This window comes from Pristis pectinata, chromosome 2 (genome assembly GCF_009764475.1).
Source record: "Pristis pectinata isolate sPriPec2 chromosome 2, sPriPec2.1.pri, whole genome shotgun sequence".
Lineage (NCBI taxonomy): Eukaryota > Metazoa > Chordata > Chondrichthyes > Rhinopristiformes > Pristidae > Pristis > Pristis pectinata.
Genome location: NC_067406.1, coordinates 97,171,934 through 97,197,960, shown reverse-complemented (window position 1 = coordinate 97,197,960; position 26,027 = coordinate 97,171,934). Strand labels below are relative to the sequence as shown.

The 26,027-nt window shown below is 42.7% G+C and overlaps 1 protein-coding gene across 4 annotated transcripts; it reads left to right on the top strand.

The window, feature by feature from the left end:
• The first annotated feature begins 958 nt into the window (after positions 1–958).
• On the top strand, positions 959–25,808 carry fga (fibrinogen alpha chain). Of its 4 annotated transcripts, none has more exons than XM_052010502.1 (6): positions 959–1,104; positions 2,407–2,517; positions 2,605–2,788; positions 3,097–3,242; positions 17,439–18,480; positions 24,823–25,808. In XM_052010502.1, the coding sequence occupies exons 1-6, from the start codon at positions 1,051–1,053 to the stop codon at positions 25,527–25,529; spliced, it is 2,244 nt and encodes a 747-aa protein (XP_051866462.1). In that variant the 5' UTR covers positions 959–1,050; the 3' UTR covers positions 25,530–25,808. The 4 variants fall into 4 exon arrangements, with proteins under 4 accessions (XP_051866462.1, XP_051866464.1, XP_051866461.1 ...); XM_052010504.1 differs by lacking the exon at positions 959–1,104 and adding an exon at positions 1,796–1,931; XM_052010501.1 differs by lacking the exon at positions 959–1,104 and adding an exon at positions 1,809–1,931 and having other exon boundaries at positions 2,313–2,517.
• The last annotated feature ends 219 nt before the right edge of the window (positions 25,809–26,027 follow it).

The window sequence follows — 26,027 nt, the reverse complement described above, 5'->3', positions numbered from 1 at the left end:
GCAATGGCCATTTCCAAAAAGAGAGAGTCTAACCACTTCCTTTGATATTCAATGGCATTACCATTGGCAAATGCCCTGTCATCAACGTCCTGGGGATTAATTGGAACAGCACACAAATACAGCCAAAAGAGCAGGTCAGGCGATGGGTATCCTGCAGTGAGCAATTCCCCTCCTGTACCCCAAATTCTTTCCACCATCTACAAGGAACATGTCAGAAGTGTAAAAGAATACCTTCCACTTCTCTGGATGAATACAACTCCCACAACTCTCAAGAAGCTTGACAGCATCCAGGACAAAGAAGCCCATTTACTTGGCATCCAATTTGGTTCCCTGAATATTCATTGCCTCCACCACTGGCACCCGGTGGCTGCAGAGAGCACCATCTAACAAATGCACTGCTTGCTAAGGAAGGCAAGGCTGTGGGAGTAACTTCACTAGAAGGACTGCAGAGGTTCAAGAAGATCATTAAGTTCTCAAGAGTAATGAAGGATAGACATTAGGTAGATCCTGAAAAATGAATAAATAAAAGAAAACTGATGTAATGATCGGGTAATGTGTTATGGTTTTATTAGCTGAAATACAAATATCAGCTTGACATCTCCTCTTCAAATAGTGCCTTATTCTTGTTAATACCCACCTAAGAAAGCAGGCAAATACTAAATATCTGATGCAGGGACCGAACAAAATGACTATGTTTCTGAAAAATGTCAGTCCTACTATTGATGAACAGGAATGTCAGATTATCACTAATGTGGCTATTTTCAATCAGTTGCTCAGCTTTATGGTGGACATCTGAACAAAAAAAACATACCAGTTGAGTGCCCAACCAAATTCCATGTTTTATTTGCTCAAAGTGTTTTATTGACTTTGGAAACTATTGACCTTTGGAATTCAACAAAGCATCAGAAAATTTCAAGAATCTCGGCAAGACCTAGATGGCAAATGATCAACAGTGTCTCTGAAGTATGGGTAAACAGGCTTCCCAGTAACACTGACAGAAACTGATTCTGTAGGGTTGAAATGAAAGAGAGAGAAAACCTTTGCTGAAAGATGAGAGCTGCACAGGCCTTTGGTTTGTTTGTATGCTTCATTTTAATTGACTGGGTAAGTTTTCCTTCTGAATAACTCATACACATAGAGGTACATTACAGAGGACCCATGGGCTATGATTTATATCCTGATAGTAGGCCGACATATCTCCTGAGAAATAAAGTTCCAAATGTATGGCAAACAGCGGCAACTGTAGAATATAAATCAAATCCCATCCTTCTTCAGATGTATTCTTACTTTTATAGCATGTTAACAATTATTCTGATAAGAATGAGGTAAATCATTCTATTAAAGAGCTGTCCTGTATTACTTTGCAGATTGGACCTTGTGGTCCATTATGATTGGGAAATTATGATGTGTATTTGGAGCATTTTGAGTGAATCTTTGAAGAAAAAATAATTCTTGTAGTTTTAATTTTCAAATAGCTCCATGTAAAACAACAACTATTATATAATTATAATCTGTAGTGAGGTAAGTCTGAAAACAAAGTAATAATTAGTCTCGTCAGGTTTTCAGAAATTTCCACGCAAATGCAGAAAACTTTGGGATGAATTGTCATCTGAAATTGACAGTAACATGAAAATCAGGTTCCAAATGGCTCTCATGTTAGGTGGATACAAAATCCAGAACTAGTTTCTCAACAGTCTGGCTGCTGACCAAGCATAGTACATCCGTGTCCTGGTATGAAACCAGAATTGCAGATTGAAGCTCTTCCAGTGCAATAACAATAGGATAACTTCCTAACCACTGCCTTACAAGTCAGATACCATGGAGACTGAATGCTGATCAGTGCTCCTTATTCACTTCTCATGGTATAATTGGTAGGCTGTCAGGCAACTAGGGACCTTCAATTTGCTTCTCTAATTATCTGAATTCAGGAGGTAGTCTAATATTTCATTAATATTTCATTTCTTTCTATATAGTTGATAGCAGTGGTTCTATAATATGCAGAGATCTGCTCCATCAAATCACTATGTAGGTAATTGAGGTGAATGTCTACCCCATTGACATCATGTCAATATCTCAAAATATTTACTTCTCAAGCTGACAGTAGCATACTTGATTTGCACCAGAGGAATATTAACTTTTACTAAAATTTGCTTGTTTTTATATCACAACTGTGAAAATGTGAAGAATATTGTATATTTTTATTAATGCATAAATAGATTGATAATAAGTATTTAATAATGGCCATGGAATCAAGACATTCTTTCAAGAAGGAGTGTCCTAACCTCACACAAAAATCCTTGCTTGTTCAGTAGAATCCAGCTGGATGAAATGCTTGTGATTCAACACTCCATTTGTAAAATGATTGCTCCTTTCTTTGATTTCTTACAAACAAACATACAACTGAAGATTCAGTCAGAGGCCAGCCTTGCACCTCGCGGTCCACAGTCTGTGGAGATGGCTGAAGCACAATCTGCATGTACGGAGAAGAAGTGGCTAATTTGCACTGATAATGATTGGGTAGGTGGTACAGTCATTGACCTGTTTGGTGAAGATTTATTATATTTTAAAGAAGTAAAATAACATAATTATGCATTATTACTATAGGGCTCTAAGTGTCCATCTGGGTGCAGAATGCAAGGATTAATACATGTTAAGAATCAACAAAATGATGAACGGGTACAAGGGATACAACAGATGCTGGAAAACTATTCCAAAATGTTCAGGAATACTCAGATTACTGTGACTGAAGCTATCAATAGAATCAGACAGTCTCTGAATGGACTGGGAGGTGAGTGACTGCTGTGTTTATGATTATTCAAGAAAATCTCATCTTTTATAGAACATAGAACATTATTCACATAAATTCTGTCTGTACAGATTTTCATCTGAACATTGTGTTACTATCTCACTGGAGATATTGAAATATTGATTTTTGATGATTTTATAACCTATTCATCAAAAAGTGCAGTACAAAGCCTTCCGTTCATTTGGATTTAGTTTTTTTAAGATTGAGAAACAAAATATATGGATAGGATTTTATTTAAAACCTGTTGGAGTTATTCCAGTTTTTACCAGGATTCTTATTCTTTTTTTTAGAGTTTGGAGACACTTACTACCAGCTAGTGGAGCACGTGAATTCCAGAATTACTAACTTGCAGAACAAAATCAATGATCAAAATTTCAAATTAGGGCTCCTACAGAAGAGGATACTAGAACAATTTAGAAGTATCACAAGACTTGAGGTAAAGACAGCTATTATTTTGAAACTGCAAGCATTTTTTTCATTCTGATCATTGGAGGCATCAATGTCATAGAACATAGAAAATAGAAGAATACAGCACAAGAACTGGCCCTTAGCCCATCATGATGCCAACTTCATTAAACCCTTCTGCCTGCACATAGTTTGTGCCTGTCTAAATGTCTCTTAAATGTCGCTGTTGTATCTGCTTCTACCACCTGGCAGCGCAATCCAGGCACCTAACGCTTTCTGTGTAAAAAAAATTACCTTGCACATCTCCTTTAAATTTCCCCCTCTCACCTTAAACCTAGGTCCTCTGGTATTTGACAGTTACATCCTGAGAATAAAACTCTATCTACCCTATCTATGCCTCCCATAATTTTATATAGTTATTCATTTTTATAAAAAGTATAATTCTGAATGTTTGGAATCATAGAATCATTGAACAGTACAGCACAATACAGGCCCTTTGGCCCACAATGTTGTTCCAACATTTAAACCTCACCTAAGACTATCTAACCCCTTCCTCCCACATATCCCTCCATATGCTTATCTAACAATCTCTTGAATTTGACCAATGTACCTGCCTCCACCACCACCCCATGCAGCGCATTCCATGCCCCAACCACTTTATGTGTAAAAAACCTTGCTCTGATATCTCCCTTGAACTTCCCACCTTTACCTTAAACATTACCTTAAAGATTACCTTAAAGCCATGCCCTCTTGTATTGAGCATTGGTGCCCTGGGAAAGAGGCGCTGACAGTCTACTCTATATATTCCTCTTAATATTTTGTACACCTCTGTCATGTCTCCTCTCATCCTCCTTCTCTCCAAAGAGTAAAGCCCTAGCTCCCTTAGTCTCTCCTCGTAATGCATACTCTCTAAACCAGGCAGCATCCTGGTAAAACTCCTCTGCACCCTTTTCAATGCTTCCACATCCTTCCTATACTGAAGTGACCAGAACTGCACACAATACTCCAAGTGTGGTCTAACCAGAGTTTTGTAGAGCTGCATCATTACCTCTCGGCTCTTAAGCTCAATCCCACGATTTAAGAATGCTAACATCCTATAAGCCTTCTTAACTACCCTATCCACCTGTGAGGCAACTTTCAGGGGTCTGTGGATATGAACCCCCAGATCCCTCTGCTCCTCCACACTACCCAGAATCCTGCCATTAACTTTGTACTTCGCCTTGGAGTTTGTCCTTCCAAAGTGTACCACCTCACACTTCTCTGGATTGAACTCCATCTCCCACTTCTCAGCCCAGCTCTGCATCCTATCAATGTCCCTCTGCAATCTTCGACAATCCTCTACACTATCCACAACACCACCATCCTTTGTGTTGTCTGCAAACTTGCCAACCCACCCTTCTACCCCCTCATCCAAGTCATTAATAAAAATCACGAAAAGCAGAGGTCCCAGAACCAATCCTTGTGGGACACCACTAGTCACAGCCTTCCAGTCTCAATGCACTCCCTCCACCACAACCCTCTGCTTTCTACAGGCAAGCCAATTCTGAATCCACACGGCCAAGCTTCCCTGGATCCCATGCCCTCTGACCTTCTGAAGAAGCCTACCATGTGGAACCATGTCAAATGCCTTATTAAAATCCATGTAGACCACATCTACTGGACTACCGTCATCAATCTGCCTGGTCACCTCCTCAAAGAACCCTATCAGGCTTGTGAGACATGATCTACCCTTCACAAAGCCATGCTGGCTGTCCCTGATCAGACCATGATTCTCTAAATGCCCATTGATCCTATCTCTAAGAATCCTTTCCAACAACTTGCCCGCCACAGACATAAGGCTCACTGGTCTATAATTCCCTGGACAATCCCTACGACCTTTTTTGAATAAAGGGACAACAATTGCCACCCTCCAATCCTCCGGTACCATTCTGGTGGACAACGAGGACTCAAAGATCCTAGCCAACGGTTCAGCAATCTCCTCCCTCACCTCATGGAGCAGCCTGAGGAATATTCCATCAGGCTCCGGGGACTTATCTGTCCTAATATTTTCTAACAGCTCCAACACATCTTCTCTCTTGATATCAACCTGCTCCAGAACATTAACCTTACCAACACTGTCCTCAGCGTCATCAAGACCCCTCTCCTTAGTGAACACTGAAGAGAAGTATTTATTGAGAACCTCACCCACTTCCACAGCTTCCAGGTACATCTTCCCACCTTTGTCTCTAATCGGTCCTCCTCTTGTCATCCTTCTGCTCTTCACATGTGAAAAGTGCAGTGGAATTTTCCTTAACCCTACTCGCCAAAGCATTTTCATGTCCCCTTCTTGCTCTCCTCAGCCCCTTCTTAAGTTCCTTCCTTGCTGCCCCATATTCCTCAAAAGCCCTATCTGATCCTTGCTGCCTACACCTTATGTATGCTGCCTTCTTCCTCTTAACTAGATGTTCCACCTCTCTTGTCACCCATGGTTCCTTCACCCTGCCATTCTTTCTCTGCCTCACCAGGACAAATTTATCCCTAACATCCTGCAAGAGATCCCTGAACAATGACCACATCTCCATAGTATATTTACCTTCAAAAATCCCAATTTACACTCATAAGTTCTAGCCTTATAGCCTCATAATTTGCCCTTCCCCAGTTAAATATCTTCCTGTCCTCTTTAATATTTTAATTAACAATTGTTTGGAGATGAATATATTTGACAGAAATTTGTCAGTTGAGTTTGTATGTTTAATATTTGATTGTATGTTTGATCCTGACATTTTCTCATAAAGTGGTTCAGGGTAAGATTACAATAAAGATGGGTGCTAGATGATTGGCATGGATTCGGTGAGCTAAAGAGCCTGTTTCTGTGCTGTATCCCCCTCTGTCTCTTTGTCCATGTCTCTGTGAATTATTCTGTCAGCATTTGAGCTCCATCCAGAGAGAAAACTTAAGAGTCATAGTCATAGCATACAGACACAGGCCCTTCAGCTCACTGAATCTACAATATCCATCAAGTGTCACGCTTACAAAAATCAGACCCATGAAAATGGATGCATGTGAACCCTTCCCTCATGATGGTATCATCTATGTCAATAGGCCCACATCTGTCAGTGAATTAGTTCTTGTCATCAGTGTTCATAGATAGCATTGTTTTGGTGGGGAAGAGTCATAGAGAGCCATAGAACAAAAAACTAATTGCTGGAAGAACTCAGCCGGTCAGGCAGCATCTGTAAGAGTAAAGGGATAATCAATGTTTTAGGTCAAGAACCTGCATCAGGACTGACCCGGTAAGTTCCTCCAGCAATATGTATTTTGCTCCAGATTGCAGCATTTGCAATCTCTTGTGTCTCCAAAGAGTCAAAGATTTATGCAGCACAGAAACAGGTCCTTCGGCCCAACTCGTCCATGTAGACTAAGATGCCTTTCTAAGCTAGTCCCATTTGCCTGCATTTGGACCATATCCCTCTAAACCTTTCCTATCCATGTACCTGTACAAATATCTTTTAAACATTGTAATTGTTCCTGCCTCTAGCACTTCCTCTGGGAGCTCGTCCCATACACCCACTAACCTCTGTGTGAAAAACTTACCCCTCAGGGCCCTTCTAGTTTTAGGCTCCCCTACCCAGGGAAAAAGACTATGACTGTCAAACCTATATGTGCCCCTCATGATTTTATAAACCTAAGGTAACCCCTAGAATGTCACTCATTAATCCAAATACAGCCCAGCCAACATTTTGCACAATCGTAACATGACCATAGAACCATATAACCATAGAACCATACAGTGCAAAACACTTCCACCCACCATGTTGTGCCGTCCATCAAACCACCCTCACACTATCTAAACCTTTCCTCCCGCATATCCCTCTATCTCACATTCCTCCATGTGCCTATCCAACAAACTCTTGAACCTGACCAATGTATCTGCCTCCACCACCACCCCAGGCAGTGTATTCCATGCACCAACCACTCTCTGGGTGAAAAACCTCCCCCTGACATCTCCCCTGAACCTCCCACCCATAACCTTAAAGCCATGCCCTCTCGTCTTGAGCATAGGTGCCCTGAGAAGGAGGCGCTGACTGTCTATCTATTCCTCTCAATATTTTATATACCTCTATCATGTCTCCTCTCATCCTCCTCCTTTCCAGTGAATAAAGCCCTAGCACCTTAAGCCTCTCCTCATATTCCATACGCTCTAATCCAGGTAGCATCCTGGTAAATCTCCTCTGCACCTTCTCCAACGCCTCCACATCCTTCCTATAATGTGGCGACCAGAACTGAACACAGTACTCTAAGTGTGGTCAAACTAGAGTTTTGTAAAGCTGCATCATCACTTCGCGGCTCTTAAACTCAATCCCATGATTTATGAAAGCTAACATCCCATAGGCCTTCTTAACTGCTCTATCCACCTGTGAGGCAACTTTCAGTGAACTGTGAATATGAACCCCCAGATCCCTTTGTTCCTCTACACTGCCTAGTACCTTGCCATTTACCCTGTACTCTGCTCTGGAGTTTGTCCTTCCAAAGTGTACCACCTCACACTTGTCCGGATTGAAATCCATCTGCCACTTGTCAGCCCAGCTCTGCATCCTATCAATATCCCTCCGTAAGCTCCGACAGCCCTCCACACTATCCACAACATCGTTGATCTTAGTGCTGTTCACAAACTTACTAACCCAGCCTTCCACCCCCTAAGTCATCTATAAATATCACAAAAAGTAGAGGTCCCAGAACCGATCCCTGCGGGACACCATTAGTCACTGCCCTCCAGTCCGAGGGCACTCCCTGCACCACAACCCTCTGCTTTCTACAGGCAAGCCAATTCTGTATCCCCACAGCCAAGGTTCCCTGGATCCCTTGGCCTCTGACTTTCTGAAGAAGCCTACCATGAGGAACCTTATCAAACGCCTTACTAAAATCCATATAGACCACTACCCTCATCAATCTTCCTCGTTACCTCCTCAAAGAACTCTATCAGGCTTGTGAGGCAAGATCTTCCCTTCACAAAGCCATGCTGGCTGTCCCTAATCAGTCCATGATTCTCCAGGTGTTCATAGATCCTATCCCTCAGAATCCTTTCTAACAGTTTACCCACCACAGACGCGAGACTCACCAGTCTGTAATTCCCTGGACTATCCCTACTACCTTTTTTGAACAAGGGGACAACATTCGCTACCCTCCAATCCTCCGGCACCATCCCCGTGGACAACGAGGACTCAAAGATCCTTACCAGCGGTTCAACAATCTCCTCCCTGGCCTCTCGAAGCAGCCTGGGGAAAATCCCATCAGGCCCCGGAGACTTATCTGTCTTGGTATTATTTAACAACTTCAACACATCCTCTCTCTTGATATCTACAACCTCGAGAACATTACCCTTACCAGCACTCCCTTCCGGGTCATCAAGACCCCTCTCCTTGGTGAATACCGAAGAGAAGTATTCATTGAGAACTTCTCCCACTTCCGCCACCTCCAGGCACATTCTCCCACGTTTGTCTTTAATCAGACCTACCTTTACCCTAGCCATCCTCCTACCCTTCACGTACGTGAAAAAGGCCTTGGGATTTTCCTTAACCCTACTAGCCAACGCCTTTTCATGTCCACTTCTAGCTCTCCTCAGCCCTTCCTTAAGTTCCTTCCTCGCTACTCTATATTCCTCACGGGCCCTGTCTGAACCTTGCTGCTTATACCTTATGTATGCTACCTTCTTCTCCCTAACTAGTCGTTCCACCTCTCTCGTCACCCATGGTTCCTTCACCCTGCCATTCCTTCTCTGCCTCACCGGGACATATTTATCCCTAACATCCTGCATAAGATCCCTGAACATCGACCACATCTCCATGGTACATTTCCCTTCAAAAAGGACATCCCAATTTACACTCCCAAGTTCTCTCCTCATAGCCTCATAGTTTGCCCTTCCCCAATTAAATATCTTCTTGTCCTCTCTGCACCTGTCCCTGTCCATGACAATTTTAAAGGTTATGGAGCAATGGTCACTGTCCCCTAAATGCTCACCCACCAATAGATCCTTCACCTGTCCCGGTTTATTTCCTAAAACTAGATCTAGCATGGCATTCCCTCTAGTCAGCCTGTCGACATACTGCGTCAGGAATCCCTCCTGGACACATTTAACAAATTCTGTCCTATCTAAACCTTTGGCACTAAGCAGGTTCCAGTCTATATTTGGGAAGTTGAAGTCTCCCATTATAACAACCCTGTTATTTTTGCTTCTCTCCAAACACTGCCTGCCAATCTGCTCCTCTATATCTCTACTGCTACCGGGGGGCCTATAGAATACTCCTAGTAGAGTAACTGCTCCTTTCTTGTTCCTTACTTCCACCCATACGGACTCTAGAGATGATCCTTCTACAACATCCATCCTTTCTGCAGCCGTAACAGTGTCCCCGACCAGTATCATCACCCCTCCTCCTCTTCTCCCCCCTTCCCTATCCCTCTTAAAACACCAAAAACCAGGAATATTCAATATCCACTCCTGCCCTGATGTCAGCCATGTCTCAGTAATAGCCACAATATCATAGTCCCCCATACTTATCCAAGCCCTCAGTTCATCTCCCTTATTCCTGACGCTTCTTGCATTTAAGTAAACACACTTCAGTCCATCTACCTTACTACTTTTATAGTCTGTATTCTGCTTCTCCTTCCCCAAAGCCTCTCTACCTGTTTGATCTAACTTTTCCCCATCCCCTTCTTACACTGACCTACTCCTCCAGTTCCCTTCTCCCTCACAAACTAGTTTAAACCCTCGCGAACCACCCTAGCAAATCTCGCCGCAAGGATATTGGCCCCCTTCTGGTTCGGGTGTAACCCGTCCTCTCTGTACAGGTCCCACCTTCCCAAGAAGAGATCCCAACAATCCAGAAATCTAAAACCCTCCCTCCTGCACCAACTTCTCAGCCACGCATTTATCTGCCACCTCCTCCTGTTCCTGCCTTCACTATCACGTGGCACTGGCAGCAATCCCAAGATTGCTACCCTTGAGGTCCTGTTCCTCAGCCTTCTGCCTAGCTCCCTGAACTCGCTCTTCAGGACCTCATCCCCCTTCCTACCTATGTCATTGGTGCCAACATGGACCACAACTTCTGGCTGCTCTCCCTCCCGCTCAAGAATCCTGTGGACCCGATCAGTGACATCCCGGACCCTGGCACCTGGGAGGCAACATACCATCCGGGATTCATGCTCACTGCCACAGAACCTCCTGTCTGTTCCCCTAACTATCGAGTCCCCGATCCACTACCACATGTCTCTTTCCCACCCTTCCCTTCTGAGCAGCAGTACCAGTCCCAGTGCCAGAGACCTGGTTACTGCAGCTAGGCCCCTGCAGGTCATCCCCCTCAACAGCCTCCAAAGTGGAAAACCTGTTACTGAGGAGAACAGCCTCCGGGGTTCCCTGCTGTGTCTGCCTGCCTGACTTCTTCTTCCTCTTCCATCCCCTGACAGTCACCATTCTATCTGCATCCTGAACCTCAGATGTACCTGCCCCCTGATGGACCGTGTCTACATAACTCTCTCCCTCCCTTACGCTGCACAGTGTTTGTAGCTGCAACTCCAGCTCAGCAACTCTGAGATGAAGTTCATCCAGCCTCAAGCACTCACTGCAGATGTGGCCATCTTGGACCGCAGCAAGGTCCACGAGTTCCCACATCAAACAGCTGCAGTATATGACCATGTCCTCCATCTGACTACCTTTCTTTTTCCCCCTAGTTAATCCCACCTACAAATCTATAATAGACAACAGCTAAACCTTACCTTTACCTACTTACCAGCTACTACCCTCCTTGCTCCTTCATGCTGAAGCCCCTTGAGCCAAAGCCCGACCACTCTGCTCCCTCTCACTCCACTGCCCGCTCCAACGCTGCCAGCTCTATAGGCTGTTTGCTTTTTTAAGCTGCCCGCGTTGCGCCTGCGCAGTCCAGCCCCCACTTGACTAGTTAGAAAAAACTTTTAAAACAATTACAAAAGCAAGCCATAAAAATCTAACCCTTACACTTAAAACCCTAATAAAAACTAACCCTTACACTTACAACCCTAATAAAAGTGATAAACAGAAAAAACTTAGCTGATGTCCCAACAGCTCATGAAGGCAAGCGTGCCATATACCTTCTGCACTACCCTGCCTACCTGTGTTGCCATTTTCAGGGAACTATGTACTTGTACCCCTAGGTTTCCCCATGGTCCCACCTTTCACAGTGTATATCCTAACATCATTCCTACTCTCCCACCTCCCTTATCTGCCTATCATCCCCCTCACCTGGATCTGCTATCACCTGCCAGCTCTTGCTCCAACCCCTCTCCCCACGTTTTTATACTGGTTATCTCCCCTCCTTATTTCAGTCCAGATGAAAGGTCTCAACCCAAAATGTTGACTGTCCATTTCCCTCCATAGATGCTGCCTGACCCACTGAGTTCCTCTAGTGCTTTGCGTGTTGCTCCAGATTCCAGCATCTGCAGACTCTTGTTTCTTCACTGTGTATGTCCTGCCCTGGTTTAACTTCCCAAATTGCATCACTTCACACTTGTCAGAGTTAAATTCCATCTGCCATTCCTTTGCCATTTTCAGCTGATCCAGAACCTGTTGTAATCTTAGACAACCTTCTTCACTGCACCATCTATACCATCAATTTTGGTGTTGTCTGCAAACTTACTAATCAAGCCACCTACATTCTCAACCAAATAATTACTATATATGACAAACAACAAAGGACTCATTAACGCACTGCTGGTCACAGGCCTAATTCCTACCACCTAGCCAATTTTGCATCCAATTGACTGGCTTGCCCTGGACCCCATGTGTTCTAACTTTCCAGATAAGCCTACCATGTGGGACCTTGTCAAAGAAATCTGAGCTTATCAGTATTTTGAAAAGATTTTATTTTAGTGAATGTTTATCTGTTGACTTGTAAATTCTGTAGGCAGTCATATCTCAAAAGTTCTGTGGATAATGCAGGTAAGTAAATAGCAAGAAATGACATAAGATCAGAAGATGTAGAATCCTTGTGGGTAGAGTTAAGAAACTGCAAGGGTAAAAAGACCCTGATGGGAGTTATATACAAGCCTCCGCATAGTAGCCAGGATGTGGGGTGCAAATTACAACAGGCATGTTAAAAGGCAATGTTATGGTGGTCATGGGGGACTTCAGTATGCAGGTGGACTGGAAAAATCAGGTTGGTACTGGATCCCAAGAGAAAGAATTTGTAGAATGCCTACGAGGTGGCTTTTTGAGCAGCTTGTGGTTGAGCCCACTAAGGACAAGGCAATTCTGGATTTGGTGTTATGTAATGGACCAGATTTGACTAGGGAGCTTAAAGTAAAGGAACTTTTAGGAGGCAGTTATCATACTGTGATAGAATTCACCCTGCAGTTTGAGAGGGAGAAGCTAAAATCAAATGTATCGGTATTACAGTTGAGTAAAGGTAACCATAGAGGCATGAGAAAGGAGCTGGCCAAAGTTGATTGGAAGGGGACCCCAGCAGGGATGACGGTAGAGCAGCAATGGCAGGAGTTTCTGGGAGTAATTTGGAAGATGCAGGATCAGTTCATCCCAAAGAAGAAGAAGCATTCTAAAGGGAGGATGAGGCAACCGTGGCTGACGAGGGAACTCAATGTCAGTATAAAAGCAAAAGAGAAGGCATACAATATTGTAAAAATTAGTGAGAAACTAGAGGATTGGGAAGCCTTTAACAAGCAACAGAAGGCAACTAAAAAAGCAATAAGGGGAGAAAAGATGAAATATGAAGGTAAGCTAGCCAATAATATAAAAGAGTATATCAAAATTTTATTCAGATATATATAAAGAGTAAAAGAGAGGCAAGACTGGAAATCGGACCACTGGAAAAAGACACTGGAAAGGTAGTAATGGGGAACAAAGAAATGGTGGACAAATTAAATCAGTATTTTGCATCTGTCTTCACTGTGAAAGACACCAGCAACATGACAGAAGTTCGAGAGAGTCAGGGGCAGAAGTGAGTGTAGTCACTATTACTAAGGAGAAGGTGCTTGGGAAACTGAAAGGACTGAAGGTAGATAAGTCACCTGGACCGGATGGACTATACCCCAGGGTCTGAAAGAGGTAGCTGAAGAGATTGTGGAGGCATTAGTAGTGATCTTACAAGAATCACTAGATTCAGGAATGGTTCCGGAGGACTGGAAAATCGCAAGTGTCACTCCACTCTTTAAGAAGGGAGGGAGGCAAAAGACGGGAAATTGTAAGCCAGTTAGCCTGACTTCAGTCATTGGCAAGATGTTGGAGTCCATTATTAAGGATGAGGTTTCGGGATACTTGGAAGTACATGATAAAATAGGCCAAAGTCAGCATGGTTTCCTTAAGGGGAGATCTTACTTGACAAATCTGTTGGAATTCTTTGGATGTTGTTTACTTGAATTTTCAGAAGGCCTTTGACAAGGAGCTGCACATGAGGCTGCTAAACAAAATAGGAGCCCATGGTATTACAGGAAAGGTACTAGCACAGATCAAAGATTGACTGACTGGCAGAAGGAAAAGAGCGAGAATAAAAGGGGCCTTTTCTAGATGGCTGCCGGTGACTAGTGGTGTTCCACAGGGGTCGGTGTTGGGTCCCCTACTTTTCACGTTATATGTTAATGATCTGAATTGATGGCTTTGTGGCCAAGTTTGTGGATGATACAAAGATAAGTAGAGGGACAGGAAGTGTTGAGGAAGCAGGGAGTCTACAGAAGGACTTGGACAGGTTGGGAGAATGTGCAAATAAATAGCAGATGGAATACAGCGTAGGGCAGTGTACAGTCATGAACTTTGATAGAAGGAATAAAGGCGTTGACTATTTTCTAAACAGGGAGCAAATTCAGAAATCAGAGGTGCAAAGGGACTTGGGAGTCCTAGTGCAGGATTCCCTAAAGGTTAACTTGAAGGTTGAGTTGATAGTAAGGAAAGCAAATGCAATGTTAGCATTCATTTTGAGAGGACAGGGTATAAGAGCAAAGAGGTCGTGCTGAGGCTTTATAAGGAGTTGGTCAGACCACATTTGGAGTATTGTGAGCAGTTTTGGGCCCCATATCTAAGGAAGGATGTGTTGGCATTGGAGAGGGTCCAGAGACAGTTCGCAAGGATGATCTTGGGAATGAAAGGGTTAACATATGAGGAGCATTTCTTAGCTCTGGGCTTGTACTCGCTGGAGTTTAGATGGATGAGGGGGGATCTCATTGAAACCTACTGAATATTGAAAGGCCTGGAGAGAGTAGACGTGGAGAGGATGCTTCTAGTAGTGGGAGAGTCTAAGGCCGGAGGGCACAGCCTCAGAATAAAAGGATATCCCTTTAGAACAGAGATGAGGAGGAATTTATTTAGCCAGAGGGTGGTGAATCTGTGGAATTCATTGCCACAGACAGCTGTGGAGGCCAAATCATTGGGTATTTTAAACAGAGGTTGATAGGTTCTTCATTAGTAAGGGCGTCAAAGGTTAGGGGAGAAGGCAAGAGAATGGTGTTGAGAGGGAAAAATAAATCAGCCATGATCGAATGGTGGAGCAGATTCGATAGGCCAAATGGCCCAATTCTGCTTTTATGTCTTATGGTCTAAATAAATTGTGTCTTTGGGCTAGTTGTGTTTCTATCTCTGTTTGAGCAACTCCTTTAGCAGATTTGCAGTCACTTTTAAAAGTTTCTCCCAAAAGTCAAGTGTTTCCTCATGACATGCTAAGATAGGAAATTAGCTTAATTTTATGTGTTATGGCTGTGCTACATTTATATTGAATCAGCCTCTATTGGAGCAGAAATTCTAGCTGTTAAGTCACAGAGCACCAGCCTGCCAATTCGCAGAACAGCACAGATATCAAAAAGAAAGAGGCAAATGACAATGAACCTGAAGCAGGAATTGCAGTTATACTAACCCAGAGGACCAGAAAGTGTTGAATAAAATGCATTTTACAAGGCACTTTCTTCCTGCCAGATCTATGCTGGTCTGGGTCATTTCTCATTGTGTTTTGTTGCTAGCAGTGGTTACTAGCTTTGTGTTGTGCTTCATTCAAATGGCACTGGGGTTCCAACTGTTTCACCAGAGCCCAATTTACATGATATAATAAGGACACTGCCTCTCACCAGCACTGAAACTACAATGAATGGAAAGGTAACTCTGCAATTTTGGTTGATCTCACTTCCTTCCCTCTTCCTCCTGAAAAACAAAAATTGTGGCCACAGTTTCTCTGGGTTAATTTTCCCTTGGAAATTCAATGTCATCTCTGAGCACCCATTTGTGAGTTCTGACCTTTTCCGTCCACCCTACAAATGGTTCTGAGCACTTCATCCTTACAAGCTTTTAAATGATATCATTTCAGGGGAACTAACATCGCAAGATTTTAGCTCAGTTGAAAATATTAGGACAGGTAAGTCCCCGGGGCCTGACAGAATATCCCCCAGGCTGCTCCACAAGGCGGGGGAGGAGATTGCTGAAACATTGGCTAGGATATTTGAGTCCTCGTTGTCCACGGGAATGGTACCAGAGGATTGGAGAGTGGCAAATGTTGTCCCCTTATTCATAAAAGTAAGTAAGGATAGTCCAGGGAATTATAAACCAGTGAGCCTTACGTCTGTGGTGGGCAAGCTGTTGGAAAGGATTCTATGAGCACTTAGAGAATCCTGGTCTGATCATGGCTTTGTGAAGGGTAGATCATGTCTCACAAGCCTGATAGGGTTCTTTGAGGAGGTGAGCAGGCAGATTGATGAGGGTAGTGCAGTAGATGTGGTCTACATGGATCTTAGTAAGGCATTTGACAAGGTTCCACATGGTAGGCTTCTTCAGAAGGTCAGAGGGCATGGGATCCAAGGAAGCTTGGCTGTGTGGATTCAGAATTGGCTTGCCTGTAGAAAGCAGAGGGTTGTGGTGGAGGGAGTGCATTGAGATTGGAGGGCTATGACTAGTGGAGTCCCACAAGGATCGATTCTGGGACCTCGGCTTTTCGTGATTTTTATTAATGACTTGGATGAGGGGGTAGAAGGGTGGGTTAGCAAGTTTGCAGATGACACAAAGGTTGGTGATGTTGTAGATAGTGTGGGGGATTATCAAAGATTTCAGAGGGATATTGAGATATGATGCAGAGCTGGGCTGAGAAGTGGGAGATGGAGTTCAATCTAGAGAAGTGTGAGGTGGTACACTTTGGAAGGACAAACTCCAAGGCAGAGTACAAAGTTAATGGCAGGTTTCTGGGGAGTGTGGAGGAGCAGAGGGATCTGGGGGTTCATATCCACAGATCCCTGAAAGTTGCCTGACAGGTGGATAGGGTAGTTAAGAAAGCTAATGGGATGTTAGCTTTCATAAGTTGTGGGATCGAGTTTAAGACCTGCGAGGTAATGATGCAGCTCTACAAAACTCTGGTTAGGCCACACTTAGAGTATGTGTCCAGTTCTGGCTGCCTCATTATAGGAAGGATGTGGAAGCGTTGGAAAGGGTGCAGAGGAGATTTACCAGGATGCTGCCTGGTTTAAAGAGTATGGATTATGAGGAGAGACTAAAGGAGCTAGGGCTTTACTCTTTGGAGGGAAGGAGGATGAGAGGAGACATGATAGAGGTGTACAAAATATTAAGAGGAATAGATAGAGTAGACAGCCAGCGCCTCTTTCCCAGGGCACCAATGCTCAATACAAAAGGGCATGGCTTTAAAGTAATGGGTGGGAAGTTCAAGGGAGATATCAGAGTAAGGTTTTTTACCCAGAGAGTGGTTGGGGCATGGAATGCACTGCCTGGGGTGGTGGTGGAGGCAGGTACAGTGGTCAAATTCAAGTGATTGCTAGATAAGCATATGGAGGAAATTAAAATAGAGGGATATGTGGGAGGAAGGGATCTGATAGTCTTAGGCGTGGTTTGAAGGTTGGAACAATATTGTGGGCCGAAGGACCTGTATTGTGCTGTACTATTCTATGACTCTATGACTCTATGAACACATGATTCACAGTGTTCTTGAGAATCTTTTTCCTTGAAGATATTTATAAATGTGCAAAACATTATAATTTATATAAATAAGTACATTTATTTTTGGAAAATATAAATTCTTGAAGATATCTTCACCCCAAGGGTTATCAAAGTTAGTTTTTATTGTCAATGTAATAACCTCCTTTGTGCGAATATTGGAGGATGTTAGAGTTTTGCTTTTATTTATAAAAAGGGATTGGGTTGGTGTATTCAAGTGGAAAATCATCAACATTTAAATTCCCAATTATGGTTAGCATTTATGATCACAATGTTATTTCTTCCTGTTAGGTTGACATTGATATCAAGATACAGTCTTGCAAAGGATCTTGCACTCAATCAGTTGTTTACAATATCAACAATGAACATAATGTCCAAATGGAGAAATCTCTCAACTCAATGACTGGCATGAGGCTGAATAGAATTGTATATAATAAGCCAATACATAAGCTGAGTTTGGTGAAGATATTTAATGCAATAACTGGCTTCAAATCTGACATCAATCTTAAATATCCTAAATTCTGGGAAGAAATGCATATGGGGTTATTTGGTTTAGATAATGATAAACCACATGAAAGTTCTTCTACCTCTTTGGCTACAATTACTGGATCTACAAGGAAAGGTTTGGATGTTCGCACAGGTCGCATAGCAAATGGTGATATATCGCGCATTCTTGGTGGAATCAACAGCACAAGAAGGGAAGATACACCATTAAACCATCCGATAAACAGTACAAGAAATTCTGATGCATCCTTAACTCACGTTAATGCAGAAACCAGCACTGAGGAACTATATTTGACGAAAAACTCTGTCAAAGGAACTTTGTCAGACAGTTCCAATTACACAAAAGTATTCCACTCCATAATTGGTTCTCAATCTGTTATGAAACAGAATTTTAGCAAAATCACTGGCTCAGAGACAGTTGATAATTTTTCTGATCCATCGTTCCTCAATTTAGAACAAATAGACCCTAAGGAAATAACATTGCCACTAGCAAGTAAGGGTTCTCCTGGTAATTCAACTTACACAAAGACTGGTGATTTTACCGATTATGCAAACTTGGAGGATGTTGACAGCTCTAAAGTAATTGACTCCAGTGAACATGCCATCTTCTCAACCAAAGTGGTGACAGAATTCAAAGACAACACATCCTACAAAGAAACCCGTAACAGTGACTACCAGTCCACTTACCTGGAGGATCCTAATACCATGCATCCTTCCGTCAACCTTAGCATATTCTCTGATGATGAAATCACAGAGTATGTTCCTGGTGAACAAATTCACAATCTTAACATGGAAACGATGCATAAGATTAAGAACTACATTGGAAAAGGTAGGCCTCATTTAAGTCAAAAATAATCTTTCTTCTAGATAAGTGTGCAGATGTTCTGGTTAAACATTATTCTCGAAGTATGTATGTTTTACTCAGTAGCTTTAGAAGATCAACATCCACTGGATAGAGTGAGTAAAAGGAGCATGGAAGCAAACCCCATGAGTATAAGGATTGCAGAAAACAAACCTCATGAGTAAAAGGAGAGCAGGAAACAGTGCAGGGCAGCACAGTGGCACTCACAAGTGCCAGAGACCTTGACTCAATCCTGATCTTGGGTGCTGTCTGTGTGGAGTATGTGATCATGTGGGTTTCTTCCGGGTACTCCATTTTCTTCCCACATTCCAAATATGTGCAGGTTGGTAGGTTAATTGGCCACTGTGCAGGTGTATGGTAAAATCTGGGGGAAGTTGATGAGAATGTGGGTTTAATGTAACATTAGTGTCAAAGGGTGGTTGATGGTTGGCATGGACTCAGTGGTCCGAAGGGCCTGTTTCTATGCTGTATCTCTCAATGACGCTAAGGCCCTTGTTAGTAAAGAAATGTATGAAACAGAACCCTGAAGAATTTAGGAGGAAAGTAATGCTGAAAAAAAGAACCAGAAGAGTTAAATAGAAGTAGAACAAGAAGTGGGATGTTTTCAGACAAGACCAGACTATGAAAAAGTACAGAAGTAGATATACAGTGCATGTATATAAAAACAAGAACAAGGTACATGCACAATTCATCAAGTGGGATTACCATGTTATGGCAAAAACAGAAATGCTGAGAAATATGAGTGTTATAGACTCACAGAGTCGGAGAGTAGTACAGCACGGAATCAGGCCCTTTGGCCTAACTCAACCTTGCCAACCAAGATGCCCCTCCAAGCTAGTTCCATTTGTCCACGTTTGGCTCATATCCCTCTAAACCTTTCCTACAGGTAGGTGTGAGGTGATGCATTTTGGAAAGTCAAATCAGAGTAGGACTTATACTATGAATGGTAGGGGACTAGGAAGTGTAATCGAACAGAAGGGCCTTGGAGTAGAAGTGCATTGTTCATTGAAAGCAGCATCAGGGAGACAGGGTGGTGAAAAAGGCATTTAGCATGCTGGTCTTCATCAGTCAGAGCACTGAGTATAGGAGCTGGGACATTATAAGTCATTGGAGGCAGCACTTGGAGTGCTATGTACAGTTTTGGTCATCTTGTAATAGGAAAGACGTGGTTAAACTGGAAAGAGTGCAGAAAAGATTTACAAGAATGTTGCCAGGACTAGAGGGGCTGAGTTGTAGGGAGAGATTGGCCAGGCTGGGTCTTTACTCCTTGGAACGTAGGAGAATGAGGGGCGACCTTAAAGAAATGTTTAAAATTCATAGTAACAGTCTTTTCCCCAGGGTAGGGGAGTCCAAAACTAGCAGGCATAGATTGAGGGTGAAAGATTTAAAAGGGACCTGAGGGGCAACTTTTTCACTTAGAGGGTGGTGAGTAGATGGAACGAGTTGCCAGAGGAAGCTGTTGAGGCAGGTACAATAGTATCATTTAAGAAGCACTTGGACAGGTACATGGAGAGGCGGGGCTTAGAGGGATATGTGCCAAATGCGGGCAATTGGGACAAGCTGAGTGGGCACCGTGGTCGGCATGGACTCATTGGGCCGAAGGGCCTGTATCTGTGCTGTATTACTTTATGACTCCATGACTCCATCCATCTACCCATTCAAATGTCTTTTAAGTGTTGTTATTGTATCTGCCTTAACCACTTCCTGGCAGCTCGTTCCATATGTGCACCACCCTCTGTGTGAAAAAGTTGCCCCTTAAACCTATACTCTCTAGTTTTTGATTCCCTTTCCCTGGGAAAAAGACTGTGTGCATTCACCCTATCTATACCCTTCATGATTTTTTACACCTCTTTAAGGTCATCCCTCAGTCTCCTACACTCCAAGGAATAAAGTCCTACCCTGCCAAACCTCTCCCTGTAACTCAAGCTCTGGAGTCCTGGCAACATTCTTATAAATCATCTCTGCACTCTTTCCAGCTTAATGATGTCTTTCCGATAACAGGGTGACCAAAACTGTACACAATACTCCAGGTGCGGCCTCACCAATGTCTGGTACAACTGCAACATAATGCCCCAATTCCTATACTCAATGCCCTGACTGATGAAGGCCAGAGTGCCAAAAATCTTCTTCACCACTCTGTCTACCTGTGATGCCACTTTCAGGGAACTATGGACTTGTCCTCCCAGGTCCCTAATTTCTACAACACTCTCCAGGCTCCTACTGTTCATTGTGAAGGTCCTACCCTGGTTTGACTTCTCAAAATGTAACATCTCACATCATCTGAATTAGAATACCATTTGCCATTCCTCAACCCATTTACCTAGCTGATCAAGATCCCCCTGTAATTTTTAATAATCTTCATTGTATATGATGCCACCTATTTTAGTGTCATCTGCAAATTTACTAATCGTGCCTTACACATTCTGATCCAAATTGTTTATACATTTTGGTAGGAGAAATAAGAAGAGGAAATACAGACTAGAGGGCATAATTCTAAACAAGGCAAATTAAACTAGAGCATATAATTCTCAATGAAGCAACAAAGAGTCATGGAGGTATACAGCGCAGAAACAGTGTCTTCCACCTGCTATGTCCATACTAATGATCTACACTAATCCCTTTTACCAGCACTTGGTAATGGTCCATAGCCTAGCATGCCTTGGCAATTCAAGTGCTTGTCCAAATGCTTCATAAATGTTGTGAGAGAACCACTCTCCACCATGTTCTCAGGCAATGTGTTCCATTCTGAAGTGAAAAAATTCTTTCTCAGATCCCCTCTAAACCTAAGCCCTCTGGTCTTAGCTGCTCTGCCATGGGGACAAGTTTCTTATTATCTACCCTATCATAATTTTGTACACCTTTATCAAGATGCCCCCTTAGCTTCCTCTCGTCCCAGGAAAATGAACTCAGCTATCTAGTCTCTCCTTTTAACTCAAACATTCCATCCCAGGCAACATCCTGGTGAATCTTCTCTGCACCCTTTCCCATGCAATCATGCCCTTCTTATTGTGGGGTGACCAGAACTACACACGTATTCCACTCAGTATTTTATAAAGTTGTAAGAACTCCCTGTTCCTATACTCTAAGTTCCTGCTAATGAAGGCTAACATCACCATCTTCACCACCCTATCTATCTTGCTGCCACCTTCAGGGAGATATGGACTTGTACACTGAGATCCCTTTGTTCCTCAATACTCTCAAGGGCCCTACCATTCATGATCTGTGTCCTCCCCTGATTAGATCTCCCTAAAATGCATCATCTTACACTTATCAGGATTAAGTTCGCAGGCACGGTAGTGTAGCGGTTAGCGCAATGCTATTATAGCACCAGCGACCTGGGTTCAGTTCCGGCAGCTGTCTGTAAGGAGTTTGTGTGTTCTCCTTGTGTGTCTGATTGGGTTTCCACCGGGTGCTCCGGTTTCCTCCCACATCCCAAAGACGCATGGGTTAGGAAGTTGGCGCTGGAAGCATGGCGACACTTGCAGGCTGCACCCCAGAACACTACACAAAAGATGCATTTCACTGTGTATTTCGATGTACATGTGACTAATAAAGAAATTTTATCTTAAGTTCCACCTGCCATTGCCCTGTCCAGTTTATCATCTGATCAGTATCATTCCCTAGCCTAAGACCATATACATATATGACAAACAGCAAGGTTCCCAGCACTGGTCACATACTTCCAAGCACAAATTAACCGTCCACCATCCCCCTCTGTCTCCTGTCACCAAACCAGTTTTGGATCCAATTTGCCATCTTTCCTTGGATCCAATGGGCTCTAATTTTTTGGACCAGCCTTCCACATGGGATCTTGTAAAAGGCCTTTCTGGAACCCATTGAAACCACATCAATTGTATAGTTCTCATCAATAATTTAGTTACCTCGTCAAAAATATCAATTAAACTAGTCATACAGAATCTCACACAAATAAGCCCATGTTGGTAAAATTGGTAAATTGTCTTATTATTGTCACATGTACCGAGGTACAGTGAAAAACTTATCTTGCATACCATTCATACAGATCAATCCATTACACAGTGCATTGAGGTAGTACAAGGTAAAACAAAACAGAATGCAGAATAAAGTGTAACAGTTACAGAGGAGTGCAGGTAGACAATAAATTGCAAGCTCATAATGAGGTAGATTATGAGGTCAAGAGTCCATCTAATTGTACTAGGGAACCATTCAGTAGTCTTATAACAGCAAGATAGAAGTTGTCCTTGGCAAGTACTTTCAGGCTTTTGTATCTTCTGCCAGATGGGGCAGGGGAAAAGAGAGAATGTCCAGGATGGGTGGGATCTTTGATTATGCTGGCTGCTCTACTGAGGCAGTGAGAAATATAGACAGAGTTGATGGAGGGGAGGCTGGTTTCCGTGATGTGCTGAGCTGTGTCCATAACTCTCTGTAGTTTCTTACGGTTCTGGGCAGAGCAGTTACCATACCAAGCCATGATTCATCCAGATAGGATGCTTTCTATGGTGCATTGAAAAAATTGGTGAGGGTCAAAGGGGACATGCCAAATTTCTGTAGCACCCTGAGGAAGTAGAGGTGCTGGTGAGGTTTCTTGGCCGTGGCATCGACGTAGTTGGACCAGGACAGGCTATTGGTGACTATCCTTGATCTATCTCTGCCTTCCCAAGTGTGGATTTATCCTGTCCCCCAGAATATTTTCCAATAATTTCTTGACCACTGTTTTTAGACTAACTGTCCTATAAACAGCTGGATTCCCCTTGCTGCTTATTTTGAATACAGGTATCACATTTGTTGTTTTCCAGTCATCTGGCACCTCAGTTGTGACCAATAAAGATGTAAATATATTCTTCAGAGTCCCAGCATTCTCCTCCTTTGCCTCCCATAACAGCCTGAGATATATCCAATCAGGCTTTATCAGTCCAATCCACACTTACGTCAGCCAAAAGATCTAAAATTTCTTATAATCTTAAAATGTTACCGTCCCAAGTGAAATTTCCAACAACAATGCCTTTCTCCTTTGTGAATATGGATGAAAACTTTAAGATCTTGAAAAATTTAAGATCATGCCTACGTTCCCTAACACCATGTACAAATTATTCCTTAGGTCTCTAATGGGCCTCATTCTTTCCCTGGTTACCCTCTTGCTCTTAATATAAAATGCCTTGGGATTTTCCTTAATAATTCCTACCAGTGATATTTCATGGAACCTCTAACCCCATAATCCTTTTCTTAAGCACTCCTCTACACTCTCTCTGTCTGAAGGACCTCCTCTGTTTTCAGTACTGCGTGCATCCTTTCATTCTATATCAAACCCTTGATACTCCTTGACATCTATGGTTTCCCACACATCCTGTCCTTATCCTTCAGCCTTATAGGAACACATTGACCCTCAACTTTCACTATTTCACTTTTGAATGACTCTCACTTCTTGAATGAAGATTTACCTGTAAGTAGGTACATGGAGAGGTAGGGCTTTGAGGAATATGGGCAAAACACGGAAGATTGGGCCTAGCTGGGTGGACACTATGGTCAGGATGGACTGGTTGGGCTGAAGGGCCTGTATTCATGCTCTATTGTTCTATGACTCTATTGACTCTATGACTTAAATCTACATTTTCCAGGTCCTGTCTAATGATATTGAAATTGATCTTCCCCCAAGTCACACAGTTAATTTCTGGACTGTCCTTATTTCTTTCCATAACTACTTTGAAACTTACTGAGTTATGGTCGCTCTCCCCAAAGCGCTCATCCACTGGAACTTCGCTAATTGCCAGGCTCCATTTCCTAGGATTAGGTCTATGTACTGGCATAGCCATCTACTACTACTCTCTGGCTTCTGCCGATAAGCCAACGTTGAGTCCAATTGACTACTTCATCCTGAATGCCAAGTGACTTAACCTTCTGGAGCAGCCTCCCATGCGGGACTTTGTCAAAGGCCTTCCTAAAGTTCATGTAGACAACGTCCACCATCTTCCCTTGAACAACCTTCCTGGTAACTCCTTGAAAAAAACTATAAGATTGGTTAGACATGACCTGCCATGCAAAGCCATGTTAACTATTCCTAACCATGCCCTGTCTGTCCAAATACATATGTATCCTGTCCCTCAGAATACCTTCCAATAATTTGTCATATAAATAAATCTAGATATTTTTCATATGCCACGAAGGTGCAAGGTGCATTATGGATGGATGATATACTCAAAAGATAATCTGGGGAAGGTGTTAGGTGAGAAGTTCAGGTAATACACATATTTTTGTTTATGTCCAAAATAAGATGTTTGTCAACTTCTATATAACCTTGCTAACTTAAAACATATCTCTTGTTACTTCTTACAGATTGTGACGATATCATGCAAAAACATGCAAAGGGTGGCGAAAATGGTTTGTTTAAGATAAAACCCACTGGCTGTCTTGATGTTCTGACAGTTTACTGTGATCAGAGCACTGGTGTTGGTGGTTGGATATTGGTTCAGCAGCGAATGGATGAATCAGTAAATTTCAACCGATCCTGGGATGAGTACAAAATGGGATTTGGTAGCCTTGATGATCAAGGCCAAGGAAATATCTGGCTCGGAAATGACATCCTTCACTTACTCACACAGAAGGAAACATTCCTTCGGATAGAACTGGAGGACTGGTCCGGGAATAAGACACATGCTGAGTATATTGTAAATATAGGCTCTGAATCAGAAAACTACATGTTGAATATCACCGGTTATGCTGGGAATGCTGGGGATGCACTAATAACAGGGTTATCAGTGGATAGGGCACACACTTCCCATGCAAACATGAAATTCAGTACTTTTGACAGAGATAATGATAAATGGGAGGAGAACTGTGCGCAGTTCTATGGAGGAGGTTGGTGGTATAATAATTGTCAGGCAGCTAATCTGAATGGGATTTATTACCACGGCGGACTGTATGATCCTCGTGATAATATGCCATATGAGATAGAAAATGGAGTAGTCTGGGTCCCTTTTAGGGGTATTGACTACTCTCTTAAAGTGGTAAAGATGAAAATTCGACCAAGCACTTCAGTTTAGACAGGGAGTTTCTGTCCTAGTGGTATAAATGTTATTACAAATATTATGTTTGTCCTGGCTTCAGCAAAAATCTACCTCTTTGGATAAATTCCTTTTGTAATGCCTCAACACTTGAACATCCTGTTGGAAGATTTATAAAATGATAAACAAATAGGTGATTATAACATTTCATTTAATAGTCAATCAAGAACATAAAGCTTGTTCACACATTCACTTTTCATTCAAATGTAGTCAAGAATATATAATTAAATGAAAATAAAAGTAAAATTAGGCATCCTGCATGCAATATCTCATATTCTGTACTCAAGGCTGGAAAAATCTCTGATTTAATCCATGATCCCTATATGCTTGGTTGATTCATCTATGGAAATAACAATCAGCCTCGATTTTTTTAATGAGAGACGGCAAAAGCAAACTATTTTGTTTACTGACTCCACCTGGTTCACAGGACAAACACAGTGAATGGCAAGGCCCTGGGCAGTGTTGTAGACCAGAGGG

Bases quoted from the DNA above. Each gene is read 5' to 3' on its own strand.
- fga (XM_052010501.1), top strand. From the start codon at position 2,329: ATGCTTGTGATTCAACACTCCATTTGTAAAATGATTGCTCCTTTCTTT. The intron at 2,518-2,604 runs GTAGGTGGTACA...TTATTACTATAG, and splicing joins TTTGCACTGATAATGATTGG to GGCTCTAAGTGTCCATCTGG. The intron at 18,481-24,822 runs GTAGGCCTCATT...TACTTCTTACAG, and splicing joins TAAGAACTACATTGGAAAAG to ATTGTGACGATATCATGCAA.